This window comes from Spermophilus citellus (genome assembly GCF_964194105.1).
Source record: "Spermophilus citellus genome assembly, chromosome: 15".
In the NCBI taxonomy this organism is placed as follows: Eukaryota; Metazoa; Chordata; class Mammalia; order Rodentia; family Sciuridae; genus Spermophilus; species Spermophilus citellus.
The window spans coordinates 60,470,025-60,495,243 of NC_138195.1; the positions used below are offsets into that span (position 1 = coordinate 60,470,025).

General features: G+C 33.0%; 1 protein-coding gene across 7 annotated transcripts in view; it reads left to right on the plus strand.

Moving 5' to 3' along the window:
• KIF20B (kinesin family member 20B) overlaps nucleotides 1-25,219 on the plus strand; it is a 66,795-nt gene that overhangs the window by 30,549 nt on the left and 11,027 nt on the right. For 3 of the 7 annotated variants that reach the window (XM_081267531.1, XM_081267535.1, XM_081267532.1), the window contains exons 21-29: nucleotides 523-642; nucleotides 2,246-2,306; nucleotides 9,485-9,610; nucleotides 10,958-11,085; nucleotides 12,364-12,519; nucleotides 16,955-17,097; nucleotides 19,564-19,678; nucleotides 19,823-19,933; nucleotides 23,070-23,267. In XM_081267531.1, coding sequence (XP_081123657.1) covers nucleotides 523-642; nucleotides 2,246-2,306; nucleotides 9,485-9,610; nucleotides 10,958-11,085; nucleotides 12,364-12,519; nucleotides 16,955-17,097; nucleotides 19,564-19,678; nucleotides 19,823-19,933; nucleotides 23,070-23,267 — 1,158 coding nt within the window. Of the gene's footprint in view, nucleotides 1-522; nucleotides 643-2,245; nucleotides 2,307-9,484; nucleotides 9,611-10,957; nucleotides 11,086-12,363; nucleotides 12,520-16,954; nucleotides 17,132-19,563; nucleotides 19,679-19,822; nucleotides 19,934-23,069; nucleotides 23,268-25,219 lie in introns of those variants that run through there. The other 4 variants (XM_081267533.1, XM_081267536.1, XR_014018933.1 and 1 more) reach the window with 3 other exon arrangements.

Consider the following 25,219-nt stretch of genomic DNA (forward strand, 5'->3'; position numbering starts at 1 on the left):
TGTACAAAAATATATTTAGTGAGAAGAAAATCCTTCCCACTTCTCCCAGCACTTGTTTCCCTGCAAGTGTTGCTAATTACCTCTTTATCTGTGCTTCTCCCTTCCTCCGTCTGTCATTTTTACCTTCTCTTTAAAAAATGGAAACATACTGATGCTTTTTCTACTTAATAGTATACATTATTTTGCTGGGTGTGGTGGTACATCCCAGTGGCTGAAGAGGCTGAGGCAGGAGGATCATGATTTCTAAGCCAGCTTCAACAACTTAGTGAGGCCCTTACTCAGTGAGACCCTGCCTTTAAATAAAATACAAAAAGGGCTGAGGATGTGACTTGGTGGTTAAGTGCCCTTGAGTTCAATCCTTGGTACCTTAAAAAAAATAATAGTATACATTATTTTAATATTATCTATATACTTTTCTAAAGCATTTTTAGAGGACATGAATTTTGAACAAGTGGCTGTGAATTTAACAAAAAGCAACAGTTGAAAAAGTATTTAGTATGTTTTATAAACATTACTTTGTAGGTGTCTATAATGCGTGATGAGGAAAAATTACTGAGGAGTAAAATTAATGAACTGGAGAAAAAGAAAAACCAGTGTTCTCAGCAAATAGATCTGAAACAGCGAACCATTCAGCAACTTCAGGTAACATTTTTATTTTTAATGATGAATTAAATGCCTTCTGTTGGTATATTTTATTGTCTAATTAACTATGTAAGTTCATTTTTAATAACAAATTCTGTCTTGTTTTTTTTTTTTATTCTGATGATTAGACTCAGTTCTTTGCACATGCTAGGCAAGTGTTCTTTTCTAAAATTAAAAAATAATTTTTTGTTTTACTTAAATAAGTCAATAGTGACTTGCTTCTAACAAATATGATATGGAAAAGAAAAAGTAGCAACTTTATAGTGGAGAAACCTAGCAAGATACCACCTTAAACCAAGTGTTCAAGTGTAACAACCATTAGTAGTAAGTCATATTGATGCATGTACTTCCTGATATCGCTGTGATGAAAGTGCACATCCCTTCCGTGGCATTCTTCCCCCAAAATGATAACCTCTGTCTATTTATTCAAGAGAAAACATCTTATATACCCAAGTCAAGGATGTCCTACATAATACTTACCTATTATAAAGTATCAAGGTCATTTAAAGAAAAGGAAAGACTGAGGAACTATCATAGATTGAAGGAATCAAGGAGATATGATGACTGAATGCAGTATTATATCTTGAGGGGATCCTAGAATAGAAAAAAAGATACCAGTGAAAAATTGGTGAATTGTGGTGAAGGTTGTAGTATAATTAATAATATCATACCAATGTTAATTTCTTGATTTTTGATAAATGTATCAGGTGTTGTAACATTGGGAGAAGCTGAGTTAAGGTCATACAACACATTTCCCTGCTACCTGAAAATTTTTTGTAAATCTAAAAATAATTAAAAATAAAACAGAAGTATTATAACAAATTTTTTCAAAAAGACACTTGAAAAGCAAAATTCCTTTATTGTAAATGGTTCTATTTTGCTTGGTATCAATTAAGATAGGCAACAATTAAAAAAACAGAGATTTGCTGATTCCTTTCATTTTTGCTTTTAAATGAAGCATGCTAATGAATAGTCAGGTATAAACATGTTTTTAATTCTTAATATAATCTTAATATAGCTGTTTATTCTTTTATAATAGGACTAAGATGTGCAGATTTTATGATTCTGCCCAAGACTTTATAAAGTTAGGACACAGTGATAAAATTAGATGAGACTGGAATGAAGTTTGGATTACCTGACAGATTAGAATTATAGGATTCCAGTTTTCATAATTTAATCTTGCTTCCTAAGACTCCTATTACTGTTTCCAAATCTTGCACCTAGATATTGCACCTAGGCTCTTTCCTTCATTTTGAGTTTACTGCTGGTGAACTTTATTTATAATGGTTTTCTTGCTTCTTTTATTAAGTACGTAGTGGCTTTCTATTTGCTCATTTCTGCATTTTGTAATATGTGAGAAAACATTTACCTATAATATTGAACAAGTTGACTGGGTCATAAATTAAAAGTATATAGTGTTTTTGTGTGTTTTCCAATTATCCTTTTTACTCTGCTTTTTTTTTTTTTTTTTTTTTTTGAGATTGGCATTCAACTGTACAGGAGACTGATTTTAGACTTAATTTTGATCCCTGTTTTTAAGATCCACTATTAAATATTGTTAAGGTTTGAAGTTATGTTTATTTTATATTCTTTCATTTTGTAGGAGCAGTTAAATAATCAAAAGGTGGAAGAAGCTCTACAACAATATGAGAGAATGTGCAAAGGTCAGGAATAAATTTCTATTTCCAATACTAAAATAACTACAAAATAGATAGTTACAATAGCAATGACTAAGATTTTCCTTTGAAGTTTATTCTTTTAGTGGACTGAGGATGTAGCTCAATGGGTAGAGCCCAGGCTTAGCATATGTGAGGCTCTGGTTTCGATTGCCAGAAAAAAAAGAAATTAAGTTTATTCTCAGAAGAATTGAAGACTAAAACAATAAGCAATATTCAGTCAATACAACATTAGTTTCTTGGTAATGACTAGTGTTTTGTGAAAAATAAAGTCAGTTAAAGTTACATAGTTTACAATGATTGTAATAGTCTATAGACAAAATTGTGAGAATATACATCAGATAAAATAACCTTTAAAATTAAAATTTATAATTTTAAAGAGTTTTTAAAAATGATACCATTTAGATTCAAATCATAGTTGCTGAATTATACTTTTTTCTTCAATTGTATTGCTTTGTTTTGAAATAAAAATTTTATAAATTTTATAAACATTTCTGATATTAAAATTACACAGATTTCTCTTTGCTACATCACTCATTCCTTGACTTCTTAGTTGTATCACTCATATGTATGAGTGATAGAACTGGAATTTAAAGGTAGATTGGCTTCACTCGCCTCAAGACACTTATCATTAATCCATGCTGTTTATACTTGGTCAACAAAATAGAAGGAGTGCAACCAGATTATTATTTATTTAGAGGAGATATCCATTGATGTGGTAAATATGGTTGTGAAAATATGTCTCTGCACACAGTTCTGTTTTCTTCTTTCCTGTATCTTTGTCCCTAAATATACCCTATTTCTGAAAATTTGTCTTTTTTTTGGGGGGGGTAGGGAATACTGTGGATTGAACCTGGGGGTACTCACTATACCACTGAACTACATCACCATTCCTTTTAATTTTTATTTTAACACAGGGTTTCCTGAAGTTGCTGAGAGTCATGCTAAGTTGCCAAGGCTGGCCTGTGTTAGCCTCCCAAGTTGCTCAGATTGTAGGCATGTGCCACCACGTGCAATATATTTCCATATTTTAGGATTCTCCTTTATTTTAGCTCCTTGTCATTGTTAGCAATTGTGGATAGATTTTAGCTATTCTGAAAATGTTCCTTGGACCAGGGTGCCTATAATTTTTATTATATTTAAATTTTTCATTTCTGCCAAATACTGAGAAATGTTTCATAAGCCCACTGTGACTACTATATGACTGCTCATATTTTCCAAGTTCTTGTAGCTTGCTCCCAAGTCACTTATAACCTTCATACTTTCAAATCTGTTAGCTTTTTTCAATCCCTACTTGGCTTCTTATGTTATTTTGATGTTATCTTTCCACCTTCCATTTCCTCATTTTCACTTTTAATAAGCATTTATGGTATGTGGGTATAATATAAAGGTACTATGTAGCTCCCCCTCTTTTGAAAGTCTCTAGCTTTACCTTTTGTGATCTATTCTTTGCTAGATACCTACCTCTCTTTCAGAATGAGTCACACTACTCTGGCAACTTTCCTGATAAATGCATTATCTTTTTTTAAATTTATTTTTTATTTTTTTTGTGGTGCTGTACATCTAGCCAGGTCATCACATATGCTAGGCTAATGCCCTAAAACTGAGCTGCATCCCGAGCCCATATCATCTTCTTTCTTCCCTTTATTTTCTCGCTTGATTTACTTCTAGGACTTTGGTTATATAGGAGACATTATTCTACAAAGAATGAAACAAAAATGGCATCTTTAGATCATAAGGCTTTCCCTAACTTCAAAATTTCTATTTAAATACTGAATGCCTTTCATTTTGCTATCTTCTTAAATTATTTTTTTTTAAGTTAAGATATAGTACATATGTCATAAATTTACTCTTTAAAATTATATACCCTTTAGAAAGTTTAATGGACCATAGTGTATTCACAAGGTTGTTCAGCTAGTACCACTAATTCCAGAACATTTTGTTATTCCAAACACAAACTCTATATCTATCACTAATGATTCTTCCTTGATACCTTCCCTCCAACCCCTGTCAGTTACAAATCTACTTTTCATTTTTTTTGGATTTGCCTATTGTAGAGATTGTATGTTAAGGGGATTCATATAATATATATCTTTTTGTGTTTGACTTCTTTAATTTAGCATAATGTTTTTAATTTTCATCCATGTCATGTGTCATCCCTTTTTATGGATGAATAAGTATTTCATTTTATAGATATGCCACATTTTATTTATGCATCAGTTCATGGACATTTAGATTGTTTCTATGTACAAGTTTTAGAGTAAAACTATGTGCAAGTTTATGTGCATGTTTTCAGTTCTCTTTGGGATGTTGTATGCCTACTGAGGGTAACTGCTGGGTCACGTGATAACTTTGAGGAATTGCCAAACTGCTTTTTTTTCCCCCTAGTTGTAGATGGACACATTACCTTTACTTTATTTATTTTTATTGTGGTGCTGAGGATCAAACCCAGTACCTGACATGTGCTAGATAAGTGCTCTACCACTGAGCTACAACCCCAGCCCACCAAATTGCTTTTTTTCAACAAGCTGCATCATTTTACTTTTCTACCAGCAAAAGGTGAGGGTTCCAGTTATTATCACTAGTACTTTTTATTTTAGAAATATTATTGCCAATTATATTAGTTTCATAAGCTTCTCTAACAAAGTACCACAAACTGGATGGCTTAAAATAGAAATTTGTTTTTTCTCAGTAACAGGCCAGAAGTACATGTATTAATAGGACTATGTTCTGTCTGAAGAGTCTAGGGAGGGCTCCTTTCTTGTCCTTTCTAGCTTTTGATAGATGGTGGCAATTCTGGGTATTCTTTGATTTGTAGCAGCATGATTCCAATCTCTGCCTCTTGTCTTCACATGGTATCTTCCCTCTGTATATATCTGATCTGTGTCTTCTCTCCATTGGTTCTATTCCAAATTTTCATCTTATAAGCACACCATTTGTGTTGGATTTAGGGCCCATCCAAATCTACTATGCGCTCATTCTTTATTTGATTGTATCTGCGAAACTCCTATTTCCAAATAAAATCATATTCATTTATTCATAATTGGGACATGAATTTTGGGGATGTTTTTTAGCCTGATGTTTTAGTAGGTATAAAGTGGTATGTCATTATGGTTTTAATTTGCATTTCCCTATGATATTGACTATTTTTATATTTTTGGAGTAATTCACATTTTTAAATTGGGTTTTTTGGCTGGGCATGGTGGTGCACACCTGTAATCTCAGCAGCTCGGGAGGCTGAGGCAAAAGGATAGCCAGTTCAAAGCCAGCCTCAGCAAAAGCAAGGCTCTAAGCAACTCAGTGAAACCCTGTCTCTAAATAAAATACAAAATAGGCCTGGGGGGTGTGGCTCAGAGGTCAAGAGCCCGAGTTCTATCCCTGGTAACAACAACAAAAAAATTGATTATTTGTGCATTTGTTATGGAGTTGTAAGAATGCTTTGTGTATTTTGAATACTAGACTTTTATCAGATAAATGATATGCTAATGTTTCTCCTGTTCTGGAGTGACTCTTTTGGGGTTGGAAAGGGAATCAACCCAGGTTCTTATAAATGCTAAGCAAATGCTTTATCATTGAGTTCCACCTGCTCCCCTTTTTTGATAGTGTTCTTCAGTGCACAAACATTTTCCAAAATTTTGATGAAGTCCAATTTATCTACATTATTTTAGTTACTTATGCAGTCAAAATGGTGTCATGTCTAAAAAACCAGTCTTCTGTGTACTCTTTTATAGAAAGAATACTTTTATAGAAAAAATATTCTTTTATAGTTTTAACTGTTATATTTAAGTCTTTGGCCCATTTAGAGTTAATGTATTTGAGTATAATGTTGTATATTATGTGAGGTAGGTTTCCAACCTCATTATTTTGTATATGGATAGTCAGTTGTTCCAGCCTCATTTATTGAAAAAACTGTAATTTCCCTGGTTACAGTATCTCTACTACTTTGTGGAAAATAAGTTGTTTATAAATGTTTATTTCCAGGCCTTCTGAGCCACATCCCCAGCCCTACTTTGTATTTTATTTAGAGACTGGGTCTCACTGTTGCCTTGCTTTTGCTGAGGCTGGCTTTGAACTTGCGATCCTCCTGCCTCAGCTTCCCGAGCTGCAGGGATTAAAGGCGTGCACCACCGTGCCTGGCACTTTCCAGGCTTTCATTACTATTCCATTGATCTATATGTCTGTCCTTATGCTTGTGTTTTACCTTATCGTTACAGTGGTTTTGTAGTAAATTTTGAAATTGGGAAGTCTGAATTCTCCCACCTTTTAAAGATGTCTTTGTTGATTTGGGGTGTATTGCATTTCCACATGAATTGTAGGTCTGCTTGTCAATTTACCAAAAAAAGCCATCTAGAATTTTAGTGGGGATTATGCTGTCTGTAGATCTAATTGGTGAGATTAGTATTTAACCATATTAATCATGCATAAGGGATGTCTTTTTATTTAAGTTATAATTTCTTTTGATGATGGTCTTTAGTTTTCAGTATATAAATTTTGAACATCTGTCTGTTGAGAATGGGTTTGTAAAAAAACTTTACCTACATTCTCATTTTTAAAAAAAAATGGAATTGTTAATACCAGTTTTGGATTATTCACTGCTAGTGCATAAAATGTATTTAATTATATCAGTCTTATATTATGTGACTGCTGACCTGGTTTGAGGATGCTAACAAAATGTATGTATATTCGGGTTATTTGTGTGTGTTTCTTTGGGTTTTCTATCTGTTGGTCATGCCTTCTACAAATAGAAATAGTTTTATTTCTTAATTCCTAATCTATTTGCCTTATGTCTTTTTCTTGTATGTTTTCTCTGGCTAAACTCTGTAGAACACTGTTGACAAGAGGTGGTAAGAACAGACATGCTTGTCCTCTTCCTGATATTAGGGGAGAGTTTACATACTTATTTTTATAATGTTAGGTATGAGTTTTTATAGATTTCTTTTATCAAGTTGAGAGAATTCCCTTCTATTCTTACTTTGTTGAATGTTTTTATCATGAAAGATTGTTGGATTTTGTCAGATTTTTTTATGTTTGTTTAGATGATTGCTGTAGTTTTGTTCTGTACCAATACATTGCATTGTATTGATTAGTTTTATATATTGAACTAAAATCCTATGAGATTATGGTATAGAATGGTTTTATATCTTGCTAGATTCAGTTTGCTATTATTCTGTTGAAAAATTTTTCATCAGTATTCATAAGGGATTTTGGCTGGTAGCTTTCTTTTCTTGTGCTGAGTCTGGTTTTAGAATCCAAAAGTTGAATTCTGCTTGTAGTATCTTAACCTTCTGAATATCAGTTGCTACTACTGATCTCTTCTGTTTCCATTGCTTGGACTAGGGAATTAGTATATGGTAGTTCTCTAATCAAATCTTTTCTACCTAATTTTGAACATAAAGTTTTATTGGAACATAGGAACACACATTTTTCTTTATATTGGCTATGACTATATTCATGCTATGTGGTAGAGGTAAATAGTTGGGACAGTCTTTAAAATGGTTATTCTTTGAATTTTCACAGAAAATTGTTTTGCCCACTCATTTAAATAATCTTATTGTTTACCCTTACACTCAGATAACAGTATCTAAATTCTGTTACTTTCTCCCAGTGGCTTCTCAGTTTTGTCCTATCCCATTGCAGGTCTTATATCAAATATACTTTCTCATATAACCATACAGCTAGGTTAAATTTTTCTAAAATTCTTCTTTCATGTGTCATGTTTCTATTAAATGCTTTCATTCAGTTTATATTGCCCACACAATAAACTTTCACCCTCTAGCCTGACATTCCATCATACCTTTTTCTAGCCTAATACTGTATAATCTTTCTATTCTCTCCAGACTAATTTGTTTTGTTCTCCAACTTGCCCTGTTTTGTTTTCCAACTTGCCTTTATACCTGTGAGAAAGAAAGGAAATGAAAGATCATATTTCCTTTGGAAATTTTTTATCTCAAGCAAAAGACACCAAGAATGCAGGGTTTTTTTTTGGGGGGGGGTCCTTTATTCATATAATCACACACAGATCTATTTTATTCTTTTTGTATCACCTCTTTAAACCACATTCCTTTTTTTTTTTTAAGACACAGCACGTTTATTTATTTATTTATTTATTTATATGTGGTGCTGAGGATCGAACCCAGTGCCTCTCAACGTGTGCTAGGCGAGCACTCTACTAATGAGCCCCAGCTCCAACTTCATATACTTCATATTGTTTTAAGTTTGTTTTATGTACACTTTGAGGGAGATGTTCCTTGGGTTTATATAATTTAAAGCAGCCTCAGGTTGAATTGTACATTTCTAGCTTATCACCTCTGACATCAGCACTAGTTCTTTGAAATGAGTCCTGCGCTGTGCCATCATCAGAGGCAACAAACTGATCTTTCCTCTTTTTCTGTTTCTTGCAGACAGTGTTAACATAGAATCCCCCCCTCCCCCCCCCCCATACCAGGGATTGAACCCAGGGCACTTAACCACTAAGCCATATCACCCGCCCTTTTTATTTTCATGTGGGGCCTTGCTAAGTTGCTGAGACTGGCTCTAAATTTGCAATCCTCTTGCCTCAGCCTCACAAGATGCTGGGATTATAGGCATGCACCACTTCGAGCCAGTGACTTAAAATAGAATTCTTTATAAGTCATTACTGTAATAGTTTTTCAAGGACCAGAAACAATTTTGGCAAGGCTAGTAGCACTTTCATTCCTGAGAAATTGGTTTTAAAAATACTAGACACAAATATTTGATTTTGAATAGTTTTCTAGAAAAAGTAACTACTTGAGATAAGATTTTTTTTAAAAAAGGTCAAATTGGGATTGAGTCTTTTTTAATTTTAGAAGGTAAAGATTTTAGTTTTGGCTTGAGAATATTAAGGCTAAAAATAAGTCTTGCCAAATAAATTTTCTTCTAGATTCTTATGATTTGTGTTTATTAATAGTAACTTTTTTTATTGGCAATTGCTAATTTTATCTGAAAAGATTTCTTTTCCATTCATCTATTTTGAAATCATTTTGGTCTGTAAATCAGATGTATTGCCTCTAGTATTCTAGGCAGAGGATATTGCTGTGAACAAGATAAAGCTTCTGAGTATATGGAACTTTTATTTATTATAGTTGATAAAAGTATTTTAATTTTAGAAAATGTTAATTTGTAAAATATTTTTCTTAAATATGTAGATTTAAATGTTAAAGAGAAAATGATTAAAGACATGAGAATGACACTAGAAGAACAAGAACAAACTCAAGTAGAACAAGATCAAGTGCTCGAAGCTAAATTAAAGGAAGTTGAATGGCTGGCCACAGGTAAATCAAAACAGTCTTTGAGTTTCTTAGTTTTTTTAGATTTCTTCCCATTTTAAAGTAATATGGAATTTATAATAATTTATAATGGGAAATGGTGTGTTCTTTGAATGCCCTACTGCTTGTCATTTCTACTGTGATGAAAATCACTTTAAGTAAAATTGTATACAGTAAAGAAGGAATAATGACACTCTGTAATAACTTAGGAGTTTTAAGTTGCAAGTAACTTGCGTTGTCCCTACGTGTTAAAAATAAGACTAGGCTTTCAACTGAATTTCACATTTATCAAGCTTTTAGCATTATCTTATACATCTCATAAATACTCAAGAGTATTATTGCTTTCAACATAAGTATGTACAAAAATATAACACTTATTAATAATTGAACTGTGTATGATTCTTGCAGAAAAGGCAAGAAATTTATTTATTTTGTTTTTATGTATTTTGTGGTGCTAGAGATCAAATCCAGGCCTGTGGGCATGCTGAACATATGTTCTTCCACTTAGCCTTCAAGAAATTTAGAATGAGGAAATAACCTATGCCATTTTATGTATGACCTTGGCAAGATACTTATGCTGATTGAATCTAATTGTCATCCTCTGTAAAATGCTGCTGCTGATCATATATACCATATATATACTTATTATGATTAAAGGAGATGATCAATGTAAGAGCACTTTGTAAACCCTAAAACAATATATTTGTGGATGAAGTGATGATGATGATGATGATAATGATGATGATGATGATTACATTCCACTTCATAGTTTCTTAGCCACTTTCAGAGTCCTGGCCTTTTTTTTTTTGAGAACTACTTAAAACATAATTAATAGTAAAGTGAATTTATATTGTATACACTGAACATCAGTCATTTAATTTCTGAGAAGTCCCTGTAGTTTCTTTTCACTAAGAAGTCAGAAAGAACTCTTAAAAGTTCAATTGTTAGAGAGGGTGAGGTTGTTGGCTCAGTGGTAGAGCGCTTGCCTACCATGTGTGAGGCACTCGGTTTGATACTCAACACCACATATAAATAAATAAAATAAAGATCCAATGAAAATTTTAAAAATACTTAAAAAAAGATATTAAAAACAAGTTCAACTGTTAGAAATAGTCTCGGTTTTACTGGCAAATGAGATTGATCAAATTATATTATGTCCATGTTTGAATGTCACAATGAAGCCAACTGTTATGTATAATATAATGTACTAGTAAAACCATTAAAAATAGTCTGTTTCATCTTGGTGTATATTTTTGGACTCTGCTGTTTTTTATCTATATCCCATGCCACATATTATCTCTACATGGTATATCTCTTTTATGTTTTTAAAATAATTTTGTGTCTTCAAATCAGAATTGGAAAAATGGAAGGAAAAGTGCAAAGACCTGGAAGCCAAAAGTAATAAAAAGTCAAATAAAGAATTTGAGAATGATCCAGATATACTTAATAAAAAGCTCAGTAATCTTCAAGATGAATTACAGGTATGATTTCTATCTGTCTCTTCATTAATATTTCCAATAAGAGAAGTAGTCAGTGTTTTATATTTTATAATTAATCTTGATATGTGTGAAATAATATTGGGGAAATATTAATGTGTGTGTGTGTGTGTAAATAAAATTTTCAGTGCATGTTAAAATAACATGGGGGAAAACATTCTAAGATAGAAGTGCATTAATTAAAATGCAGTTATTAGATCCTCAATTTTGTATTTTATGCATTTAATTTTTAAGTCATCATTTCTAATATTTTTGTTTCTATTTTTCTACTTCTTAAGTTTCTTATGCAGCAAATACTGCTATGGAGAAGAATCAGCAGAATTATTTTGATTACGACTAATCTTTTCAAAGTGTAATTATTAAACCAGAATAGTGTTGTATATCTGAACACTGGCATACATATGAAACCATACTAAATAGTGGATATACTAAATAGTATTTATGTATGTTTTTCTTTTTTAGCTTTAACATGCTGTATGTAGAAAACAACATGAGGGAACAATTTTTTTCCCATGGGAGTTAATGAATTGTATATGCTATTATGAAAAATACTACATCTACCATATTAAGATATTTATAGTGAAAAGTGTTGGTGTATTTTGCATAATTCTGAGATGTAAGCCCATGTCTTAGTTTATAAACTTTCTAATCTTGGAATGGACTGTCATAGTTTGTCTACTACTATGGTTTTAGGTACTTTTAAAGTGATGATTATTTTTGTTTGTTTCAAATGGAGTTTACTTAGAGTTTGAATGTAAAATATTAGATGCCTGAGAACCTAGATGATCTGTTGAAACCAATTTGAGAATTACTGATCTGTAATCTCTGTCCAGCTATTCTGAATGTTCCTTTAATGAAAGTCCTGTTATACAAGATATTCTTTATTTGGCTCCTATACCAATAATATTTTATATTCAGAACTGTACAATTAGAGGTGACCACTACAAAATGCCTCCCTTGAATTTTAGGATGACTTGAGTAATTGTAACTCTTTCAGAAATTTAAATGATTTCTTATTAAGCTCACTGATAAAATCTATAAGTGCAGTTTATAGCAAAATAAATTTTATAAAGGAAAATACATCATCTAATATTTCTTTTTATAATCTACAATAATTCTGATCTTGTCATTAAATAAAAATAATTGTTTTATAATTTTTAAAAAGGTTACAAAGTGATGGGTTGCATGAAAATGTTATAAAACCAGATAGTATTACTGACAACTCAAGCATGTGATAATAACTTGTACTATATGTATTTACAGGAATCTGAGCAGAAATATAAAGATGATAGAAAGAAATGGTTAGAAGAAAAAATGATGCTTATCACTCAAGTCAAAGAAGCTGAGAGTCTACGAAACAAAGACATGAAAAAATATGTTGAAGATAGAGAGTGTTATTTAAAGCAACAAAAGGAAGTGGTTGGTAACAATTATGTTTTTGGTGCATTTCATCAGCTTTCTTTTATATGGTTTGTTATATTTATTCCTGGGATTTTTTGCTAGAATCTCTATGGTTGACTTATTTTTTATTTTTTCTTAAGGAAGATTTTGATTTTATAAGATAACTTTTCTGTTTATCTTGACATTAACTTATGTTCCTCTCCCAAACCTTCTTTGGTACTAATTGTTTTTTTTTTTTTTTTGGTTGTTCAAAACATTACAAAGCTCAAAACATTACAAAGCTCATGACATCATATCATCTTCCATACATTTGATTCAAGTGGGTTATGAACTCCCCTTTTTTACCCCCAAATACAAGTTGCAGAATCACATCGGTTACATGTGGATGTGTAACCGATGTGGTACTAATTGTTGAACCCAGAGGTGCTCTACACTGAGATACATCCCCAGCCCATTTTATTTTTTATTCTGATAGTGTCTCACTAAGTTTCCCAAGCTGGTCTCAAACTAAGGATTCTCCTGCCTCATCCTCCTGAGTTGTTGGGATCAAAGGCCTGTACCACCATGACTGGCTTCACTTACGTTCTTGTTCTAACTGTTCTCAGTTCATTTAGCAAATTGGGAAATTGTCTCTCAATATGTAGATACTGAATTTAAAAATCTCTGCCTTTTGGACTGCTCCAGTTTTCCCTATAGCATTTTAAACTTTGAGCATTTTGAACTGCAGATTCTAATGTGAGTGTATTTTACTTCAAAAGTCAATTTTAACAAGGCTTTGTAAAAAGTTAATAGTTTCTAGAATATAGGTAGAAAGGATGTTTAGTTTTTCATTGGCTAATTGTAGCTCTGTGATTCCATCTTAGCCTGTTTGTGTTTTTTTTTTTTTTTTTACTTTTCCTGTTTTAATTGTCAGACTGTTTGACACACAGTCAGAAAAAAGAAGAGTCATCAAACATATTTAAATAAAAAAGTAGTTTTATTAATCATAATAGTAACTTGGCAGTGTCATATTGTTATCTGTTGGTCTTTTCTTTGCTTATGATAAAACTTGACTGAAGCTAAACTTTTCTATGAAAAGAAGACTTCGTTTGACCCAGGGCTGAAATGGAAAGGGAACACAAAGCAGTGCACTGACTGCACTGACTCAGTCCCTGGGCCCAAGAGCATAGGTAGAAAAGCAAAGCAAAAGTGCAGCAGCATCCCTCAAGCCCTCAGTGGTAGATTTGTAGATAGATTACATTTAATTGTGTACCATATATAATCTCCAAAAAACAGAAGCCTTATTTCAGAAAGGACTTGTTTGAAGTATCTGTCTTTCTGAAGGCACGGGGCCTCTTCTTGAGTTTTTCTCTTTTGTGTATTTTGGTGAAAATAAACTTCATTTGGTCCTATTAACATTACATTTTTATTTTGAAATCAATATTTGCAGAAAATTTAAAAAGAATTTCTGATATCTTACATAATAATACAATCATCAGAACCAACAAATTAATCTTTATAATACTGTAATTATATTCCATATTTGAAATTTACTGGTTTCTAATTACTATCTTTTTGGGTTCAGGATCTAATCCAGACTACTACATTATATTTAATTGTCATATTTCTGTAGAATATCAGCATTTTTATTTTTGTCATGAGAAATCTGAGACTAATGCTTGTCATTACTGTATCTCTGAGATGGTCATATGTTTCATTTCATGTACTAAATCCATGTGATTGGAAGTATTTCTAGGAATCTGTTGGGCAGCTTCCTGTACTGTAACAAATACTTGAGATAATCAGCTTATAAAGATAACAGGTCTATTTTCTGCTCTTAGTTGAGAGCTTTCAGTCCAAGATCTGTTGGCTTGTTGCTTTGGGTCTGTGGTGTAACATCATGATGGGAGGGAACATGTGACTGGAAAACCTTTCACTGTAATAGTGGGGAAGTGAAAAAAGGAGGAAGAGACTATGGTCCCACAATCCTCTTCAAGAGTTTATCCTAATGACCTATAATCTCCTAGTAGGCTCCACCTCTTGAAGATTCCACTACTTTCTAACAGTATGAATCTGGAGACCAAGTTTTCAACACATGGGCCTTTAGTTTTAGATCCAAACTATTAGCAAAGAAATACTGGGTTGAACAGAATTCTGCTGCTACAGAGGTTGCTTCTGTTTCTTTGTTGCTGTCCTTTCAGCTCAGTCAAACTTACCATGAATAAGTGACAAGAAGTAAAATCAAAACTATAAGTTGTCAAAGGCTATTTTTCCTAGCAAATGGTACCTTGGGCAATAATGTACATAGAAAAACCCATTTGGAGTTTTCTTTTTCTTTTTTGTTTTTTTGAGACATGGTCTCATTATGTTGCCTGGGCTGGCCTCAGTCTTTTGAGTTCAAGCAGTTCTGCTTCAGTCTCCTAAAGCTGGAAACTGTAGGTCTTCCACTGGGCCTAGCTCTTTGGATTTTTGGTCCTAGGGAAAGTTGTTTGCTTCTTTCTCCCATTTTCTTTATAACCATATTTAGGTTGTGTATGTGCCATTTAAGGATTACATTTTTGATTTTTAAAATTGATTATAACATATAAGACAGAAAGTAAACAAAACATACATATAATTCAGTGAATTATTATAAAGCCAGCACCCATTTAATACCCATTTCAAGAAATAGAATATTTCCAGCATCTCAGAGGCTGTCTCTTCTGCCTCAGTGAGAATAATCATTCTGTCTTTTAATGCTATATTTCAGTTCTGTTCATTTTGAATTTTATATAAATGGTCAGATATGAATACATGTGTCTTATTTTTTTTTTTCATTTGGAATGACATTTGAGTGAATCATTCATGTTGCATTTTTACTGCTGATTGTTTCAGTATATGAATATACCACCATTTATTTGTTTTAATGTTGAAGATATTTGTATTGTTTTCTGATTTTGGCATTAAGAGTATCTTGGTGCACATGTGCATATACTTCTGTTGCATATGTATATAAGATAGAATTGCTGAATGAGAGAGTATGTATATATGTGAAACTAGTGGGTTTCTGGCCTGATTTTCAATATAATTGTATCCATTGTACTCCAAACTAGTATTGCAGTTCTGTATGTTCCCACCAACACAAAATACTGTCAGTCTTTTTTTAATGGTTTTAATATGCTTTTTTCCTGATTAGTAGTAAGATTTAAATTATTTCATTTGTTTATTGACTTTGCTTTTACAAGTCCCCTTGCCTGGTTTTCTGTTGGATTGCCTAATTTTTTCTTGTTGATTTGTAGGAGTTCTTTATATTTTTCTAGATAGACATCTAGGTAATGTGTTGTAAGGGCCTTCTTTTAGTGCTTTTTCATGCTCTTACTCTCTGTGTTTTTTATCAGTAGAAGTTCTAGAATTCATTGTAGTTAATTTTCCCAATTTTTTCCTTTATGAATGTCAAGGACATGAAGGTGTTCACTTTTATCATTTCTTGAAAGCTTTGTGTGAGATAGGAGTCATTACCAATTGACCTGGTAGTACTAAACAACTGTTTCCCACTGCTCTTCTACTTTTGCCATAAATCTTATGTCCAAGGATTGATTTTTGTATATAGTATATAAGATTAGAGTTGGTTATATTTTATTTGATTATGCAGGTCTTCCTGTATCCTTTGTTAAAAGACCATTGTTTCAATGTTGCTTTCTTTGACACTTAAGTAGAATGTCAGTTGACCTTATGTTTGTGGACCCTCTTTTCTCTTTTATTGATTTTTCTGTCCATCCTTATGGCATTATCAGACTGTCTTTATTACAGTAGGCTTGACATGACAGTTGATTGCTTCCTCTTTGTTTTTCCTTTTCAAAGTAATTTTGACTGTTCTATATCAGTATTGTCATTTAACTTAGAATCAGCTCTTTTATTTCTGCACACATGTGCATCCAGCTTATTTTGATTGAAACTACCTTGACTCTTTGGACTTATTTGGGGAGAGAAATGACATCTTAACAACATTGAGTGTTTTGATCCTTAAACATAGATTTACTCTCCATTTATTTAGATGTTCTTTGATCTCTTTTAGCAGTGCTTTATAGTTTTTCATGTTGAGGTTTTGTACATATTTTCTCAATTTATTAGTAAGTATTTCATGATTTTTTTGAACCCATTGTAAATGAAGCATTTTTTATTTTTTTTTGCTATTGGATTTGTCATTTGTTTCACTGTAATTTTGTCCTCTCTTTCCTAAATATTGGTAGAAATACTGGTATCAGATTAAAGGCTATATCTAAAATTGTTTATTGAAAGAAATGTCCAATAAACAAATTTCTTTGAGGATGGAATAGGGATAATTATAATGTGGACATTAAATGTATTTTGTTTTCTAGGTAAATATTTTATCTACACTTCACTACAAATTTTGTTATCTATTTTGTTGTTTTCATAGTGTCATTTTAGATTCATTATGTAGTTTAGTTCAATATTTTCTCTATTTATTGTTTAGGAAATACTGACAGCAGAGCTGGCCGAGAAAAATAGTGACCTTCAAAAGTGGAGAGAAGAACGGGATCAACTGGTTGCAGCTTTAGAAATACAGCTGAAAGCACTGATCTCCAGTAACATACAGAAGGATAATGAAATTGAACAGTTAAAAAAGATCACACCAGTAGTTTCTGAAATAGTCAGTAGATTCTTGTTCTTTCTTCTTTTTTTTCCTCTACATGTTTCATTGATGTACTATAGTTCTACATGTTGATGGGATTTAGAATCTTGTTCTTTCCATGCCTTTTTTGAAAATAGAAAAAAATTTTAAATAGTTAATTATCCTCTGGCACTAGAACAGATTATGCTTAGTGAAGCTAGCCAATCCCTAAAAAACAAATACCAAATGTCTTCTTTGATATAATGAGAGCAACTATGAACAGAGCAGGGAGGAAGAGTAGGAAGAAAAGATTAACATTAAACAGAGACATGAGATGGGAGGGAAAGGGAGAGAAAAGGGAAATTGCATGGAAATGAAGGGAGACCCTCATTGCTATACAAAATTACATATAAGAGGTTGTGAGGGGAATGGGAAAATAAACAAGGAGAGAAATGAATTACAGTAGATGGGGTAGAGAGAGAAGATGGGAGGGGAGGGGAGGGGGGATAGTAGGGGATAGGAAAGGTAGCAGAATACAACAATTACTAATAGGGCATTATGTAAAATTGTGGATGTGTAACCGATGTGATTCTGCAATCTGCATTTGGGGTAAAATTGGGGGTTCATAACCCACTTCAATCTAATGTATGAAATATGATATGTCAAGAGCTTTGTAATGTTGTGAACAACCAATAAAAAAAAGAAAGAAAAAAATAGTTAATTATCCTCAATTAATTAATATAGTAGACCAGAGAAAAATCAGAGTTTGAAAAAATCTGGATATTTCTCATGAATTTTGAGTTTTCAGAGTTTATCAGTATGATTGATTTGTCCAGGCTTGAGGTGTGGCACTTTCTCTAAAGTTTTGTTTATATTTCCCATGTAGAATAATTAGAAAATCAACAATTTGTGATTTTTGTCATTAATTTATCTTTAAAATATGGAAATATGATTTACCATGAATATTTGGGCCTATCCATGATACAAATTATTTTGAAAGTAAGCACAATGATGGTAGCACATTATGAGTTTTTCAAGTGGTTACTTGTAATAATATGTTGGGGGTAGGAATCCTGAAATGAAGAGGATTGCCTTTCATAATGGGGAATGCAACTAGCATGCACTGGCTTCCAGTGTAGTAAGAACTCTGATAATTGTTTTGCATTACTACATCCCAGTAAATGGAATCAGGGTTCATCTGAAGTTAGTCTTTCTGCACTTAAATATCTTCTGCTAAAAATCCTTAAGCAATAAGGGAAAAATGTGAGAGCGAGAAGAGAGAGACATCAAAAGACTTAATAATTCTGAGAGAAATACTGTCCCTTTAAAAAGTAGTAGTATCACGTTATATAAATAATACAGACTTGAAAGTCAAAAACTACTAGGTATCATTACTGTCACTATTGTTTTGGTACCTTTGGGGAAAACTATTTAACAATCTAAATCTTATCTAAAACAGTTTATAACAATGTCTCCCTAATAGAGTTATTAAATTAATTGAGAGCATTATAAAATTTTATCACAGTTCTTGCAACAGTGGAAGCCAATACATGCTGGTTGCTTTCCCCAATTATGAATTAAAGAGAATCTTTATTATTTGGTAGTAGTGGATAAATGACATAAAAGATGTGTTTGATTTTTTTTTAAGCTTTGATGGATGTGATGATAACATATACATTGGAACTTACCAAGTTTAAAAATCTGATATTTTTTTATAGATCACTTAAATAGGGTTTAGGAATTGAACCTCCTTTGTGGGAAAATGGGATGAGAAGTGTCCTCCAAGAAAAGATTTAGGTATTGTTATGGCCTGAAAACCTTAATTATCATGGTGTTAGGCTGTCACTATTGCCTTAAAGCCTGAAAGCCATAATAAGTAAATCTTTTCTTGTTGAACACTCTCCATCTCATTTTCCCATAAGATAGGTTCTATTCCTAAAGTCTACTGAAGTGATCACATTCCCAAAGAGACTCTAGTTTTCAAAATTGTGTTATCAAAAATAATTAAGATATTTAAATTACAATTCAGTACAGATCTTGGTTATGTCATTTAATATGTCTAGATCTTTGTTTCTTCACATGGAAAGTAGGAATGATGATTCTTACCATACCTAACTAGAAAGGTGCCATGAAAGTAAAATGAGAGAGTACACATGAAACATTTTGGAAGATGAAAGTAATCTTACAAATTTGTCCTTAGACTAGACTCAGAAATGGCTAGAGAGTTGCTGAGCCTTTTCTGAATCTCTGAGGGTGACAGAGGTAGAAGGAAGGTTAGGTGATCATTGAAATCTTTACTTTTTTTCACTGTTTGGTCCATGCAAATCTTAATTTTATATATATATTCTTATTTCTTGGGGGAGATTATTATTTTTTGGCTGGGAATTGAATCCAGGGTCTCATACATACTAGATGAGTGCTCTACCACTGAACTATATCCCCAACCTTTTTTATTTTTGTATTTGAAATAGGGTTTCATTAAGTTGCCCAGGCTGGCCTAGAATTTGGGATCCTTCAGCCTCAGGCTCTGAGAAGCTGGGATTAAAGGCTTGTGCCACCATGTCCATCAGTTTTTGTATTCTTTATGTGAGCTGTTTTATGTATTTTCGGGTTAAAATGAAATTTAAAAAATTTTTTTATTCTCCTTAGTTATATGTGACAGTAGAAGGTATTTTGACATATTATACGTACATAGAGTATAATGACTTCTTTAATATTTCCTTATTTTAGAAAAAACAAAGCATAGATATCAAACCCAGACATATTACTTCAGTGGATATCGATGGAGTTGAAAATGAACCTCAGTCAACAAGTTTTGAAATTCCCAGGGATGCAGTAGAGGTGAGTATTCAGTAATAAGGTTTTCTTTTTGTTCTCTTTATCTACCATTAGTCACTTTATAACACTTCCAAGTAAATATAATCAATACTTGCAGATACCTTGCTTCATAATTACCTGTATGTGTATGGATCTGTGTGAAGGAAAACCAGAGGTTTATCTTTTGGTAGTTTAGATCCCCAGATGATGCTAAAATAGTAGATCTGTTAATACACACAAACTTAATGATCAGAAATAGAAAATCCTACAACTGATAAAGTAGGGGTGATTATTTGTTCTCATTAGAAGTTCCTTTAGTAAGCATTGTGTTAAATAGTATGTTTTTGGGGAATTGTGTCCACATAATAACTTTGTTACCAGCCTTTAATACTCACATTAATTTTCCTTAATGTGTATTGGGTTGAGGCTTCTAGAAGCGAATTACTGAATAATATAGAGATTCTCAGATTGGATATGAAATAGATAAAAATTCTTTGTCATTTCATTTTTGATGATAAAACTACTTTTTAAGTTTATTTTTAAACTAATTTATTCAGAGCGTTCAGTGTTTGGAAGTTTGCTAAGCACTGAGGCTATACACACAATGGGCTAAGTGTTGTAATAGAAACGTGAAGTGAACTCTGCAAGTAACTTTGCAGAAGATGCAGTGTATTTGCCTGGGGGATTGTGGAAGTGGGTTAGAGACCTTAATGGTGAGTAGAGGCTTACTAAGCAAATGAGAAGAGAAAGGCATTTTATTTTAATCTAGGAAAATAGCATGAATCTTTCTTTCCTTGACAGTTCTTGGTAGAGTTTCAAATAATTTGTATTGCTCTTAGGGATTAATACAAATCAAAAAGTTGGTGCAAATGATCCAGAAATAAGGTTTAATTCTTGATTACATGGGCAATCACATATAATAGAACATTTTTTTTGTCCATAAATTTATATGTGTTATCTAAACCTCCTGGTTCCAATTTCCTATTAATGATTCCAGAAGTTATTGTATATTTCATAATTTGGGGGGAACCCTATTGTCATGTTCTTTTGTGTACTTTTTTTGCCTTCATGAAATCAACATGCTCAGTCAGGCTGAAAGCCCAAACATGCATAGCTGGCAGTTAATTTTGGGAGTTCTGCTGAACTTATATGAGACTTCTGCCTATAGCCTGAGCTTTTCACAACACAGTGGCTATATTCTAGTTTGGATTTTGAGGAGGGAAAATGTCCTGGAAGTTAGTGATCCAAGAGGACGGGATGGAGATTAGAATTCTTGTTATCATTGACCGTAGACAACTGTATATTATTTCTACCCTATCTTATTTGCCACAGAGAACATTAAGGACAGCACCGATTCAAGAGGAGAATGAGAGCTTTCCTTTTTCAATGAGAAGAGTAGCAAAGAATTTGTAGCCAATTCCTCAATAGGACACCCATAGCACAAGAGTTAATAACTAGAATCAACAAATGGGACTTACTCAAACTAAAAAGTTTTTTCTCAGCAAAAGAAACAATAAGAGAGGTAAATAGGGAGCCTACATCCTGGGAACAAATCTTTACTCCTCACACTTCAGATAGAGCCCTAATATCCAGAGTATATAAAGAACTCAAAAAATTAGACAATAAGATAACAAATAACCCAATCAACAAATGGGCCAAGGACCTGAACAGACACTTCTCAGAGAAGGACATACAATCAATCAACAAGTACATGAAAAAATGCTCACCATCGCTAGCAGTCAGAGAAATGCAAATCAAAACCACCCTAAGATACCATCTCAGATTGGCAGCCATTAGGAAGTCAAACAACAACAAGTGCTGTCGAGGATGTGGGGAAAGGGTACACTTGTTCATTGTTGGTGGGACTGCAAATTGGTGCAACCAATTTGGAAAGCAGTATGGAGATTTCTTGGAAAGCTGGGAATGGAACCACCATTTGACCCAGCTATTCCCCTTCTCGGTCTATTCCCTAAAGACCTAAAAAGAGCATGCTACAGGGACACTGCTACATCGATGTTCATAGCAGCACAATTCACAATAGCAAGACTGTGGAACCAACCTAGATGCCCTTCAATAGACGAATGGATAAAAAAAAATGTGGCATCTATACACAATGGAGTATTACTCTGCATTAAAAAATGACAAAATCATAGAATTTGGAGGGAAATGGATGGCATTAGAACAGATTATGCTAAGTGAAGCTAGCCAATCCCTAAAAAACAAATACCAAATGTCTTCTTTGATATAAGGAGAGTAACTAAGAACAGAGTAGGGACGAAGAGCATGAGAAGATGACTAACATTAAACAGGGATGAGAGGTGGGAGGAAAAGGGAGAGAGAAGGGAAATTGCATGGAAATGGAAGGAGACCCTCATGGTTATACAAAATTACATACAAGAGGAAGTGAGGGGAAAGGGAAAAAAAAAAAAAACAAGGGGGAGAAATGAATTACAGTAGAGGGGGTAGAGAGAGAAGAGGGGAGGGGAGGGGAGGGGATGGGAGGGGAGAGGGGATAGTAGAGGATAGGAAAGGCAGCAGAATACAACAGACACTAGTATGGCAATATGTAAATCAATGGAAGTGTAACTGATGTGATTCTGCAATCTGTATATGGGGTAAAAATGGGAGTTCATAACCCACTTGAATCAAAGTGTGAAATATGATATATCAAGAACTATGTAATGTTTTGAACAACCAACAATTAAAAAAAAAACAATTTGTAGCCAGCTTATTTAAGTCTTCCATTATTAGGGTGCTTGTTAAAAATTCTGGACTTTCCTCAGAGATTTTTGACTAAGTAGGTTTGTGGTAAGGGCCTATACTCTTTAAAATGAAGTCTTCAGGTAATTCTTATAATCATGCAAGTTTGGAGAATGCTGATTTCTAAGTTTCCCTCAATTTTTTATTGATTCTGGAATTGAACCCAGAGCCTCATGCACGCTAAGCATACACTCTACTACCGAGCTAGACCCCCGGCTCCACTTTCTTCCAATTTTATCATTCCATGTGTAAATCTAGTAGTGTTGATGATAACTCAGTCTTATCCTCTCTGTGACCCAGCATACTTTTTATTTTCTTTATTAGGCATTTAAGAGAATTTTGTGGCTTGTAAATTCATATTCTGAAATAAATTATTTTTTCCTTTTTAATTTTATTGTAGGATGGATCTGTAGTTCTTGACTCTTGTGAAGTGTCAACAGAAAACGAACAGAGTACTCGATTTCCAAAACCTGAGTTAGAGATTCAATTTACACCTTTACAGCCAAACAAAATGGCAGTAAAACACCCTGGTTGTACTACACCAGTGACAGTTAAGATTTCTAAGGCCCGGAAAAGGAAGAGTAATGAAATGGAGGAGGTAAGTATTTAATTGATGAGTAAATTTAATAGCAAATCTTATTATTATTGTTTGTATAGTTAAGCTCTGCTACACTGCCTTTCTGTTTGTAAGGAGATCAAAATCATTAAGGCATACTTTAGACCCTTTAAGAGTAAAAATACAAACTTCCTCCTTGTTTTCATTTAAACTGTAATAGGTCACAAAATGGTGGATTTTATTGGAGACTGGTTTCCATATACTTGTCTCTTTGAAACTAATCACTTTCCCTCCAGAGGAAGAGGAAAGGAATGATAATGAAATTAGAGAAGCAACTTGTCTTTGTCATTTAACTAAAAATGTTAGGTCTCCATGGTCTTAGCAAGCTTTTAAGGAGAAAATTTTTTCCCATCAACTAGTATTAAAATTTGGGTGTCAATAAAGTAATAGGTTAAAGCTATTTACTTTTTCTTACTACAGCTTCTGAATGGTAGGGCTGTCAAACTTTTTTTTTTTATTTTTACCTCTTAATTCATGTAGATCTGGTGAGTCACATAAACTTTCTCATCCTCAATTTCCTCCTTTTTGAAATAATATATTAATGAATTTAGAATGCTTAGCTTTTGCTCAGCATTTGGTAGATATATAATAATGGGTAAACATTTTCTTTTAAAGTAATTTGTTTTACATTTAAACTAATTATAAAACTCTAGCAACATTACTTTTCGCTGATTTTGTTTAACTCCATTAAAGAATAGTATATTTTCAAGCTGGTGAAAGAGCAGATAGTATTAACCATATTATTGAGGCCCTCTGTTAGGTAATAAATTTGCCAAGTTTATATTATTCGGTGTAGTTTTGCTGCTACACATAGAATACCTTTAGTGTTTGTGTAGCGTCATTATCTGTGTTAAATTGATTTTTCTTGGGTCCATTTCCCGTCCCCCCGCAAGGGAAAAGAAAAAATTGAGTGTAGTATTTGAAGGATAAAATATATAAGTCTGTTCACTTTATTGTTGGTATATATCCTTTGCATGTGTTTCAGAAAAGATTTTTCAGATAGTTTTAGATACATCATGTAGAAACTTTAATGTTTTAACTGATGATGCTGTATCTTCACTGCTGTAATAAATTGACTGTATGGATTCTTGTGAAAAATCATTTATACACGGCAGTATTCTAATCCAGTAAAGACTGCAAAGCTCTTTATTGAATACTCTGGATGTGGTGGCCTACCCTTTTAGTCTTTGTTTATTTGCTTCCTGTGGTTACTTTTTGTCTGTCCCCTTTCATGAAGACAGCTGCTAATGACTCTTATGTCTCCTACTTTGTAACTTGGATTTTGATGCTTAATCATGATTTTTCTTCTGCTTCTCTCTACCCTCCACTCTCCTGCTTATTTTCTTTGGTACTACTAGGATGTAAAACAGTTAAATTCAGTGAATATACCTATAAAAGGATTTCGTCCTTTGTGAAGTAGTGTAGGAGAAACAAAGGGTAACATTCCACGCCTATTTAGTAAGAAAGAAAAATTTTAATAATTCTCAATTTCCATATTTTACCTGTGTGAAGTTTGTTTTGCTTTTTTTTTTTTAAAGAAAGAGTGAGAGAGTGGGAGAGAGAGAGAGAGAATTTTAATGTTTATTTTTTTTAGTATTTGGCGGACACAACATCTTTGTCTGTATGTGGTGCTGAGGATCGAACCCAGGCCGCACGCATGCCAGGCGAGCGCGCTACCGCTTGAGCCACATCCCCAGCCCTTGTTTTGCTTTTGATGTTGACAGATTTCAGTGAGAGGTCTTAAACATAGATTCTTATATGATTTGGGAATGGGGAAAAGCTAGATATAACTTGACTGTACTTTATTTTAAAAATGAGATTCAAATGAAACTTGTTAACTCTTCTAGGTATATCATTTGGCTTGGGTAACTTCATTATTTATGATGTATATGAAAAATTCATATCTGCAGTCAGAGTTTGTCAACCTTAGCACA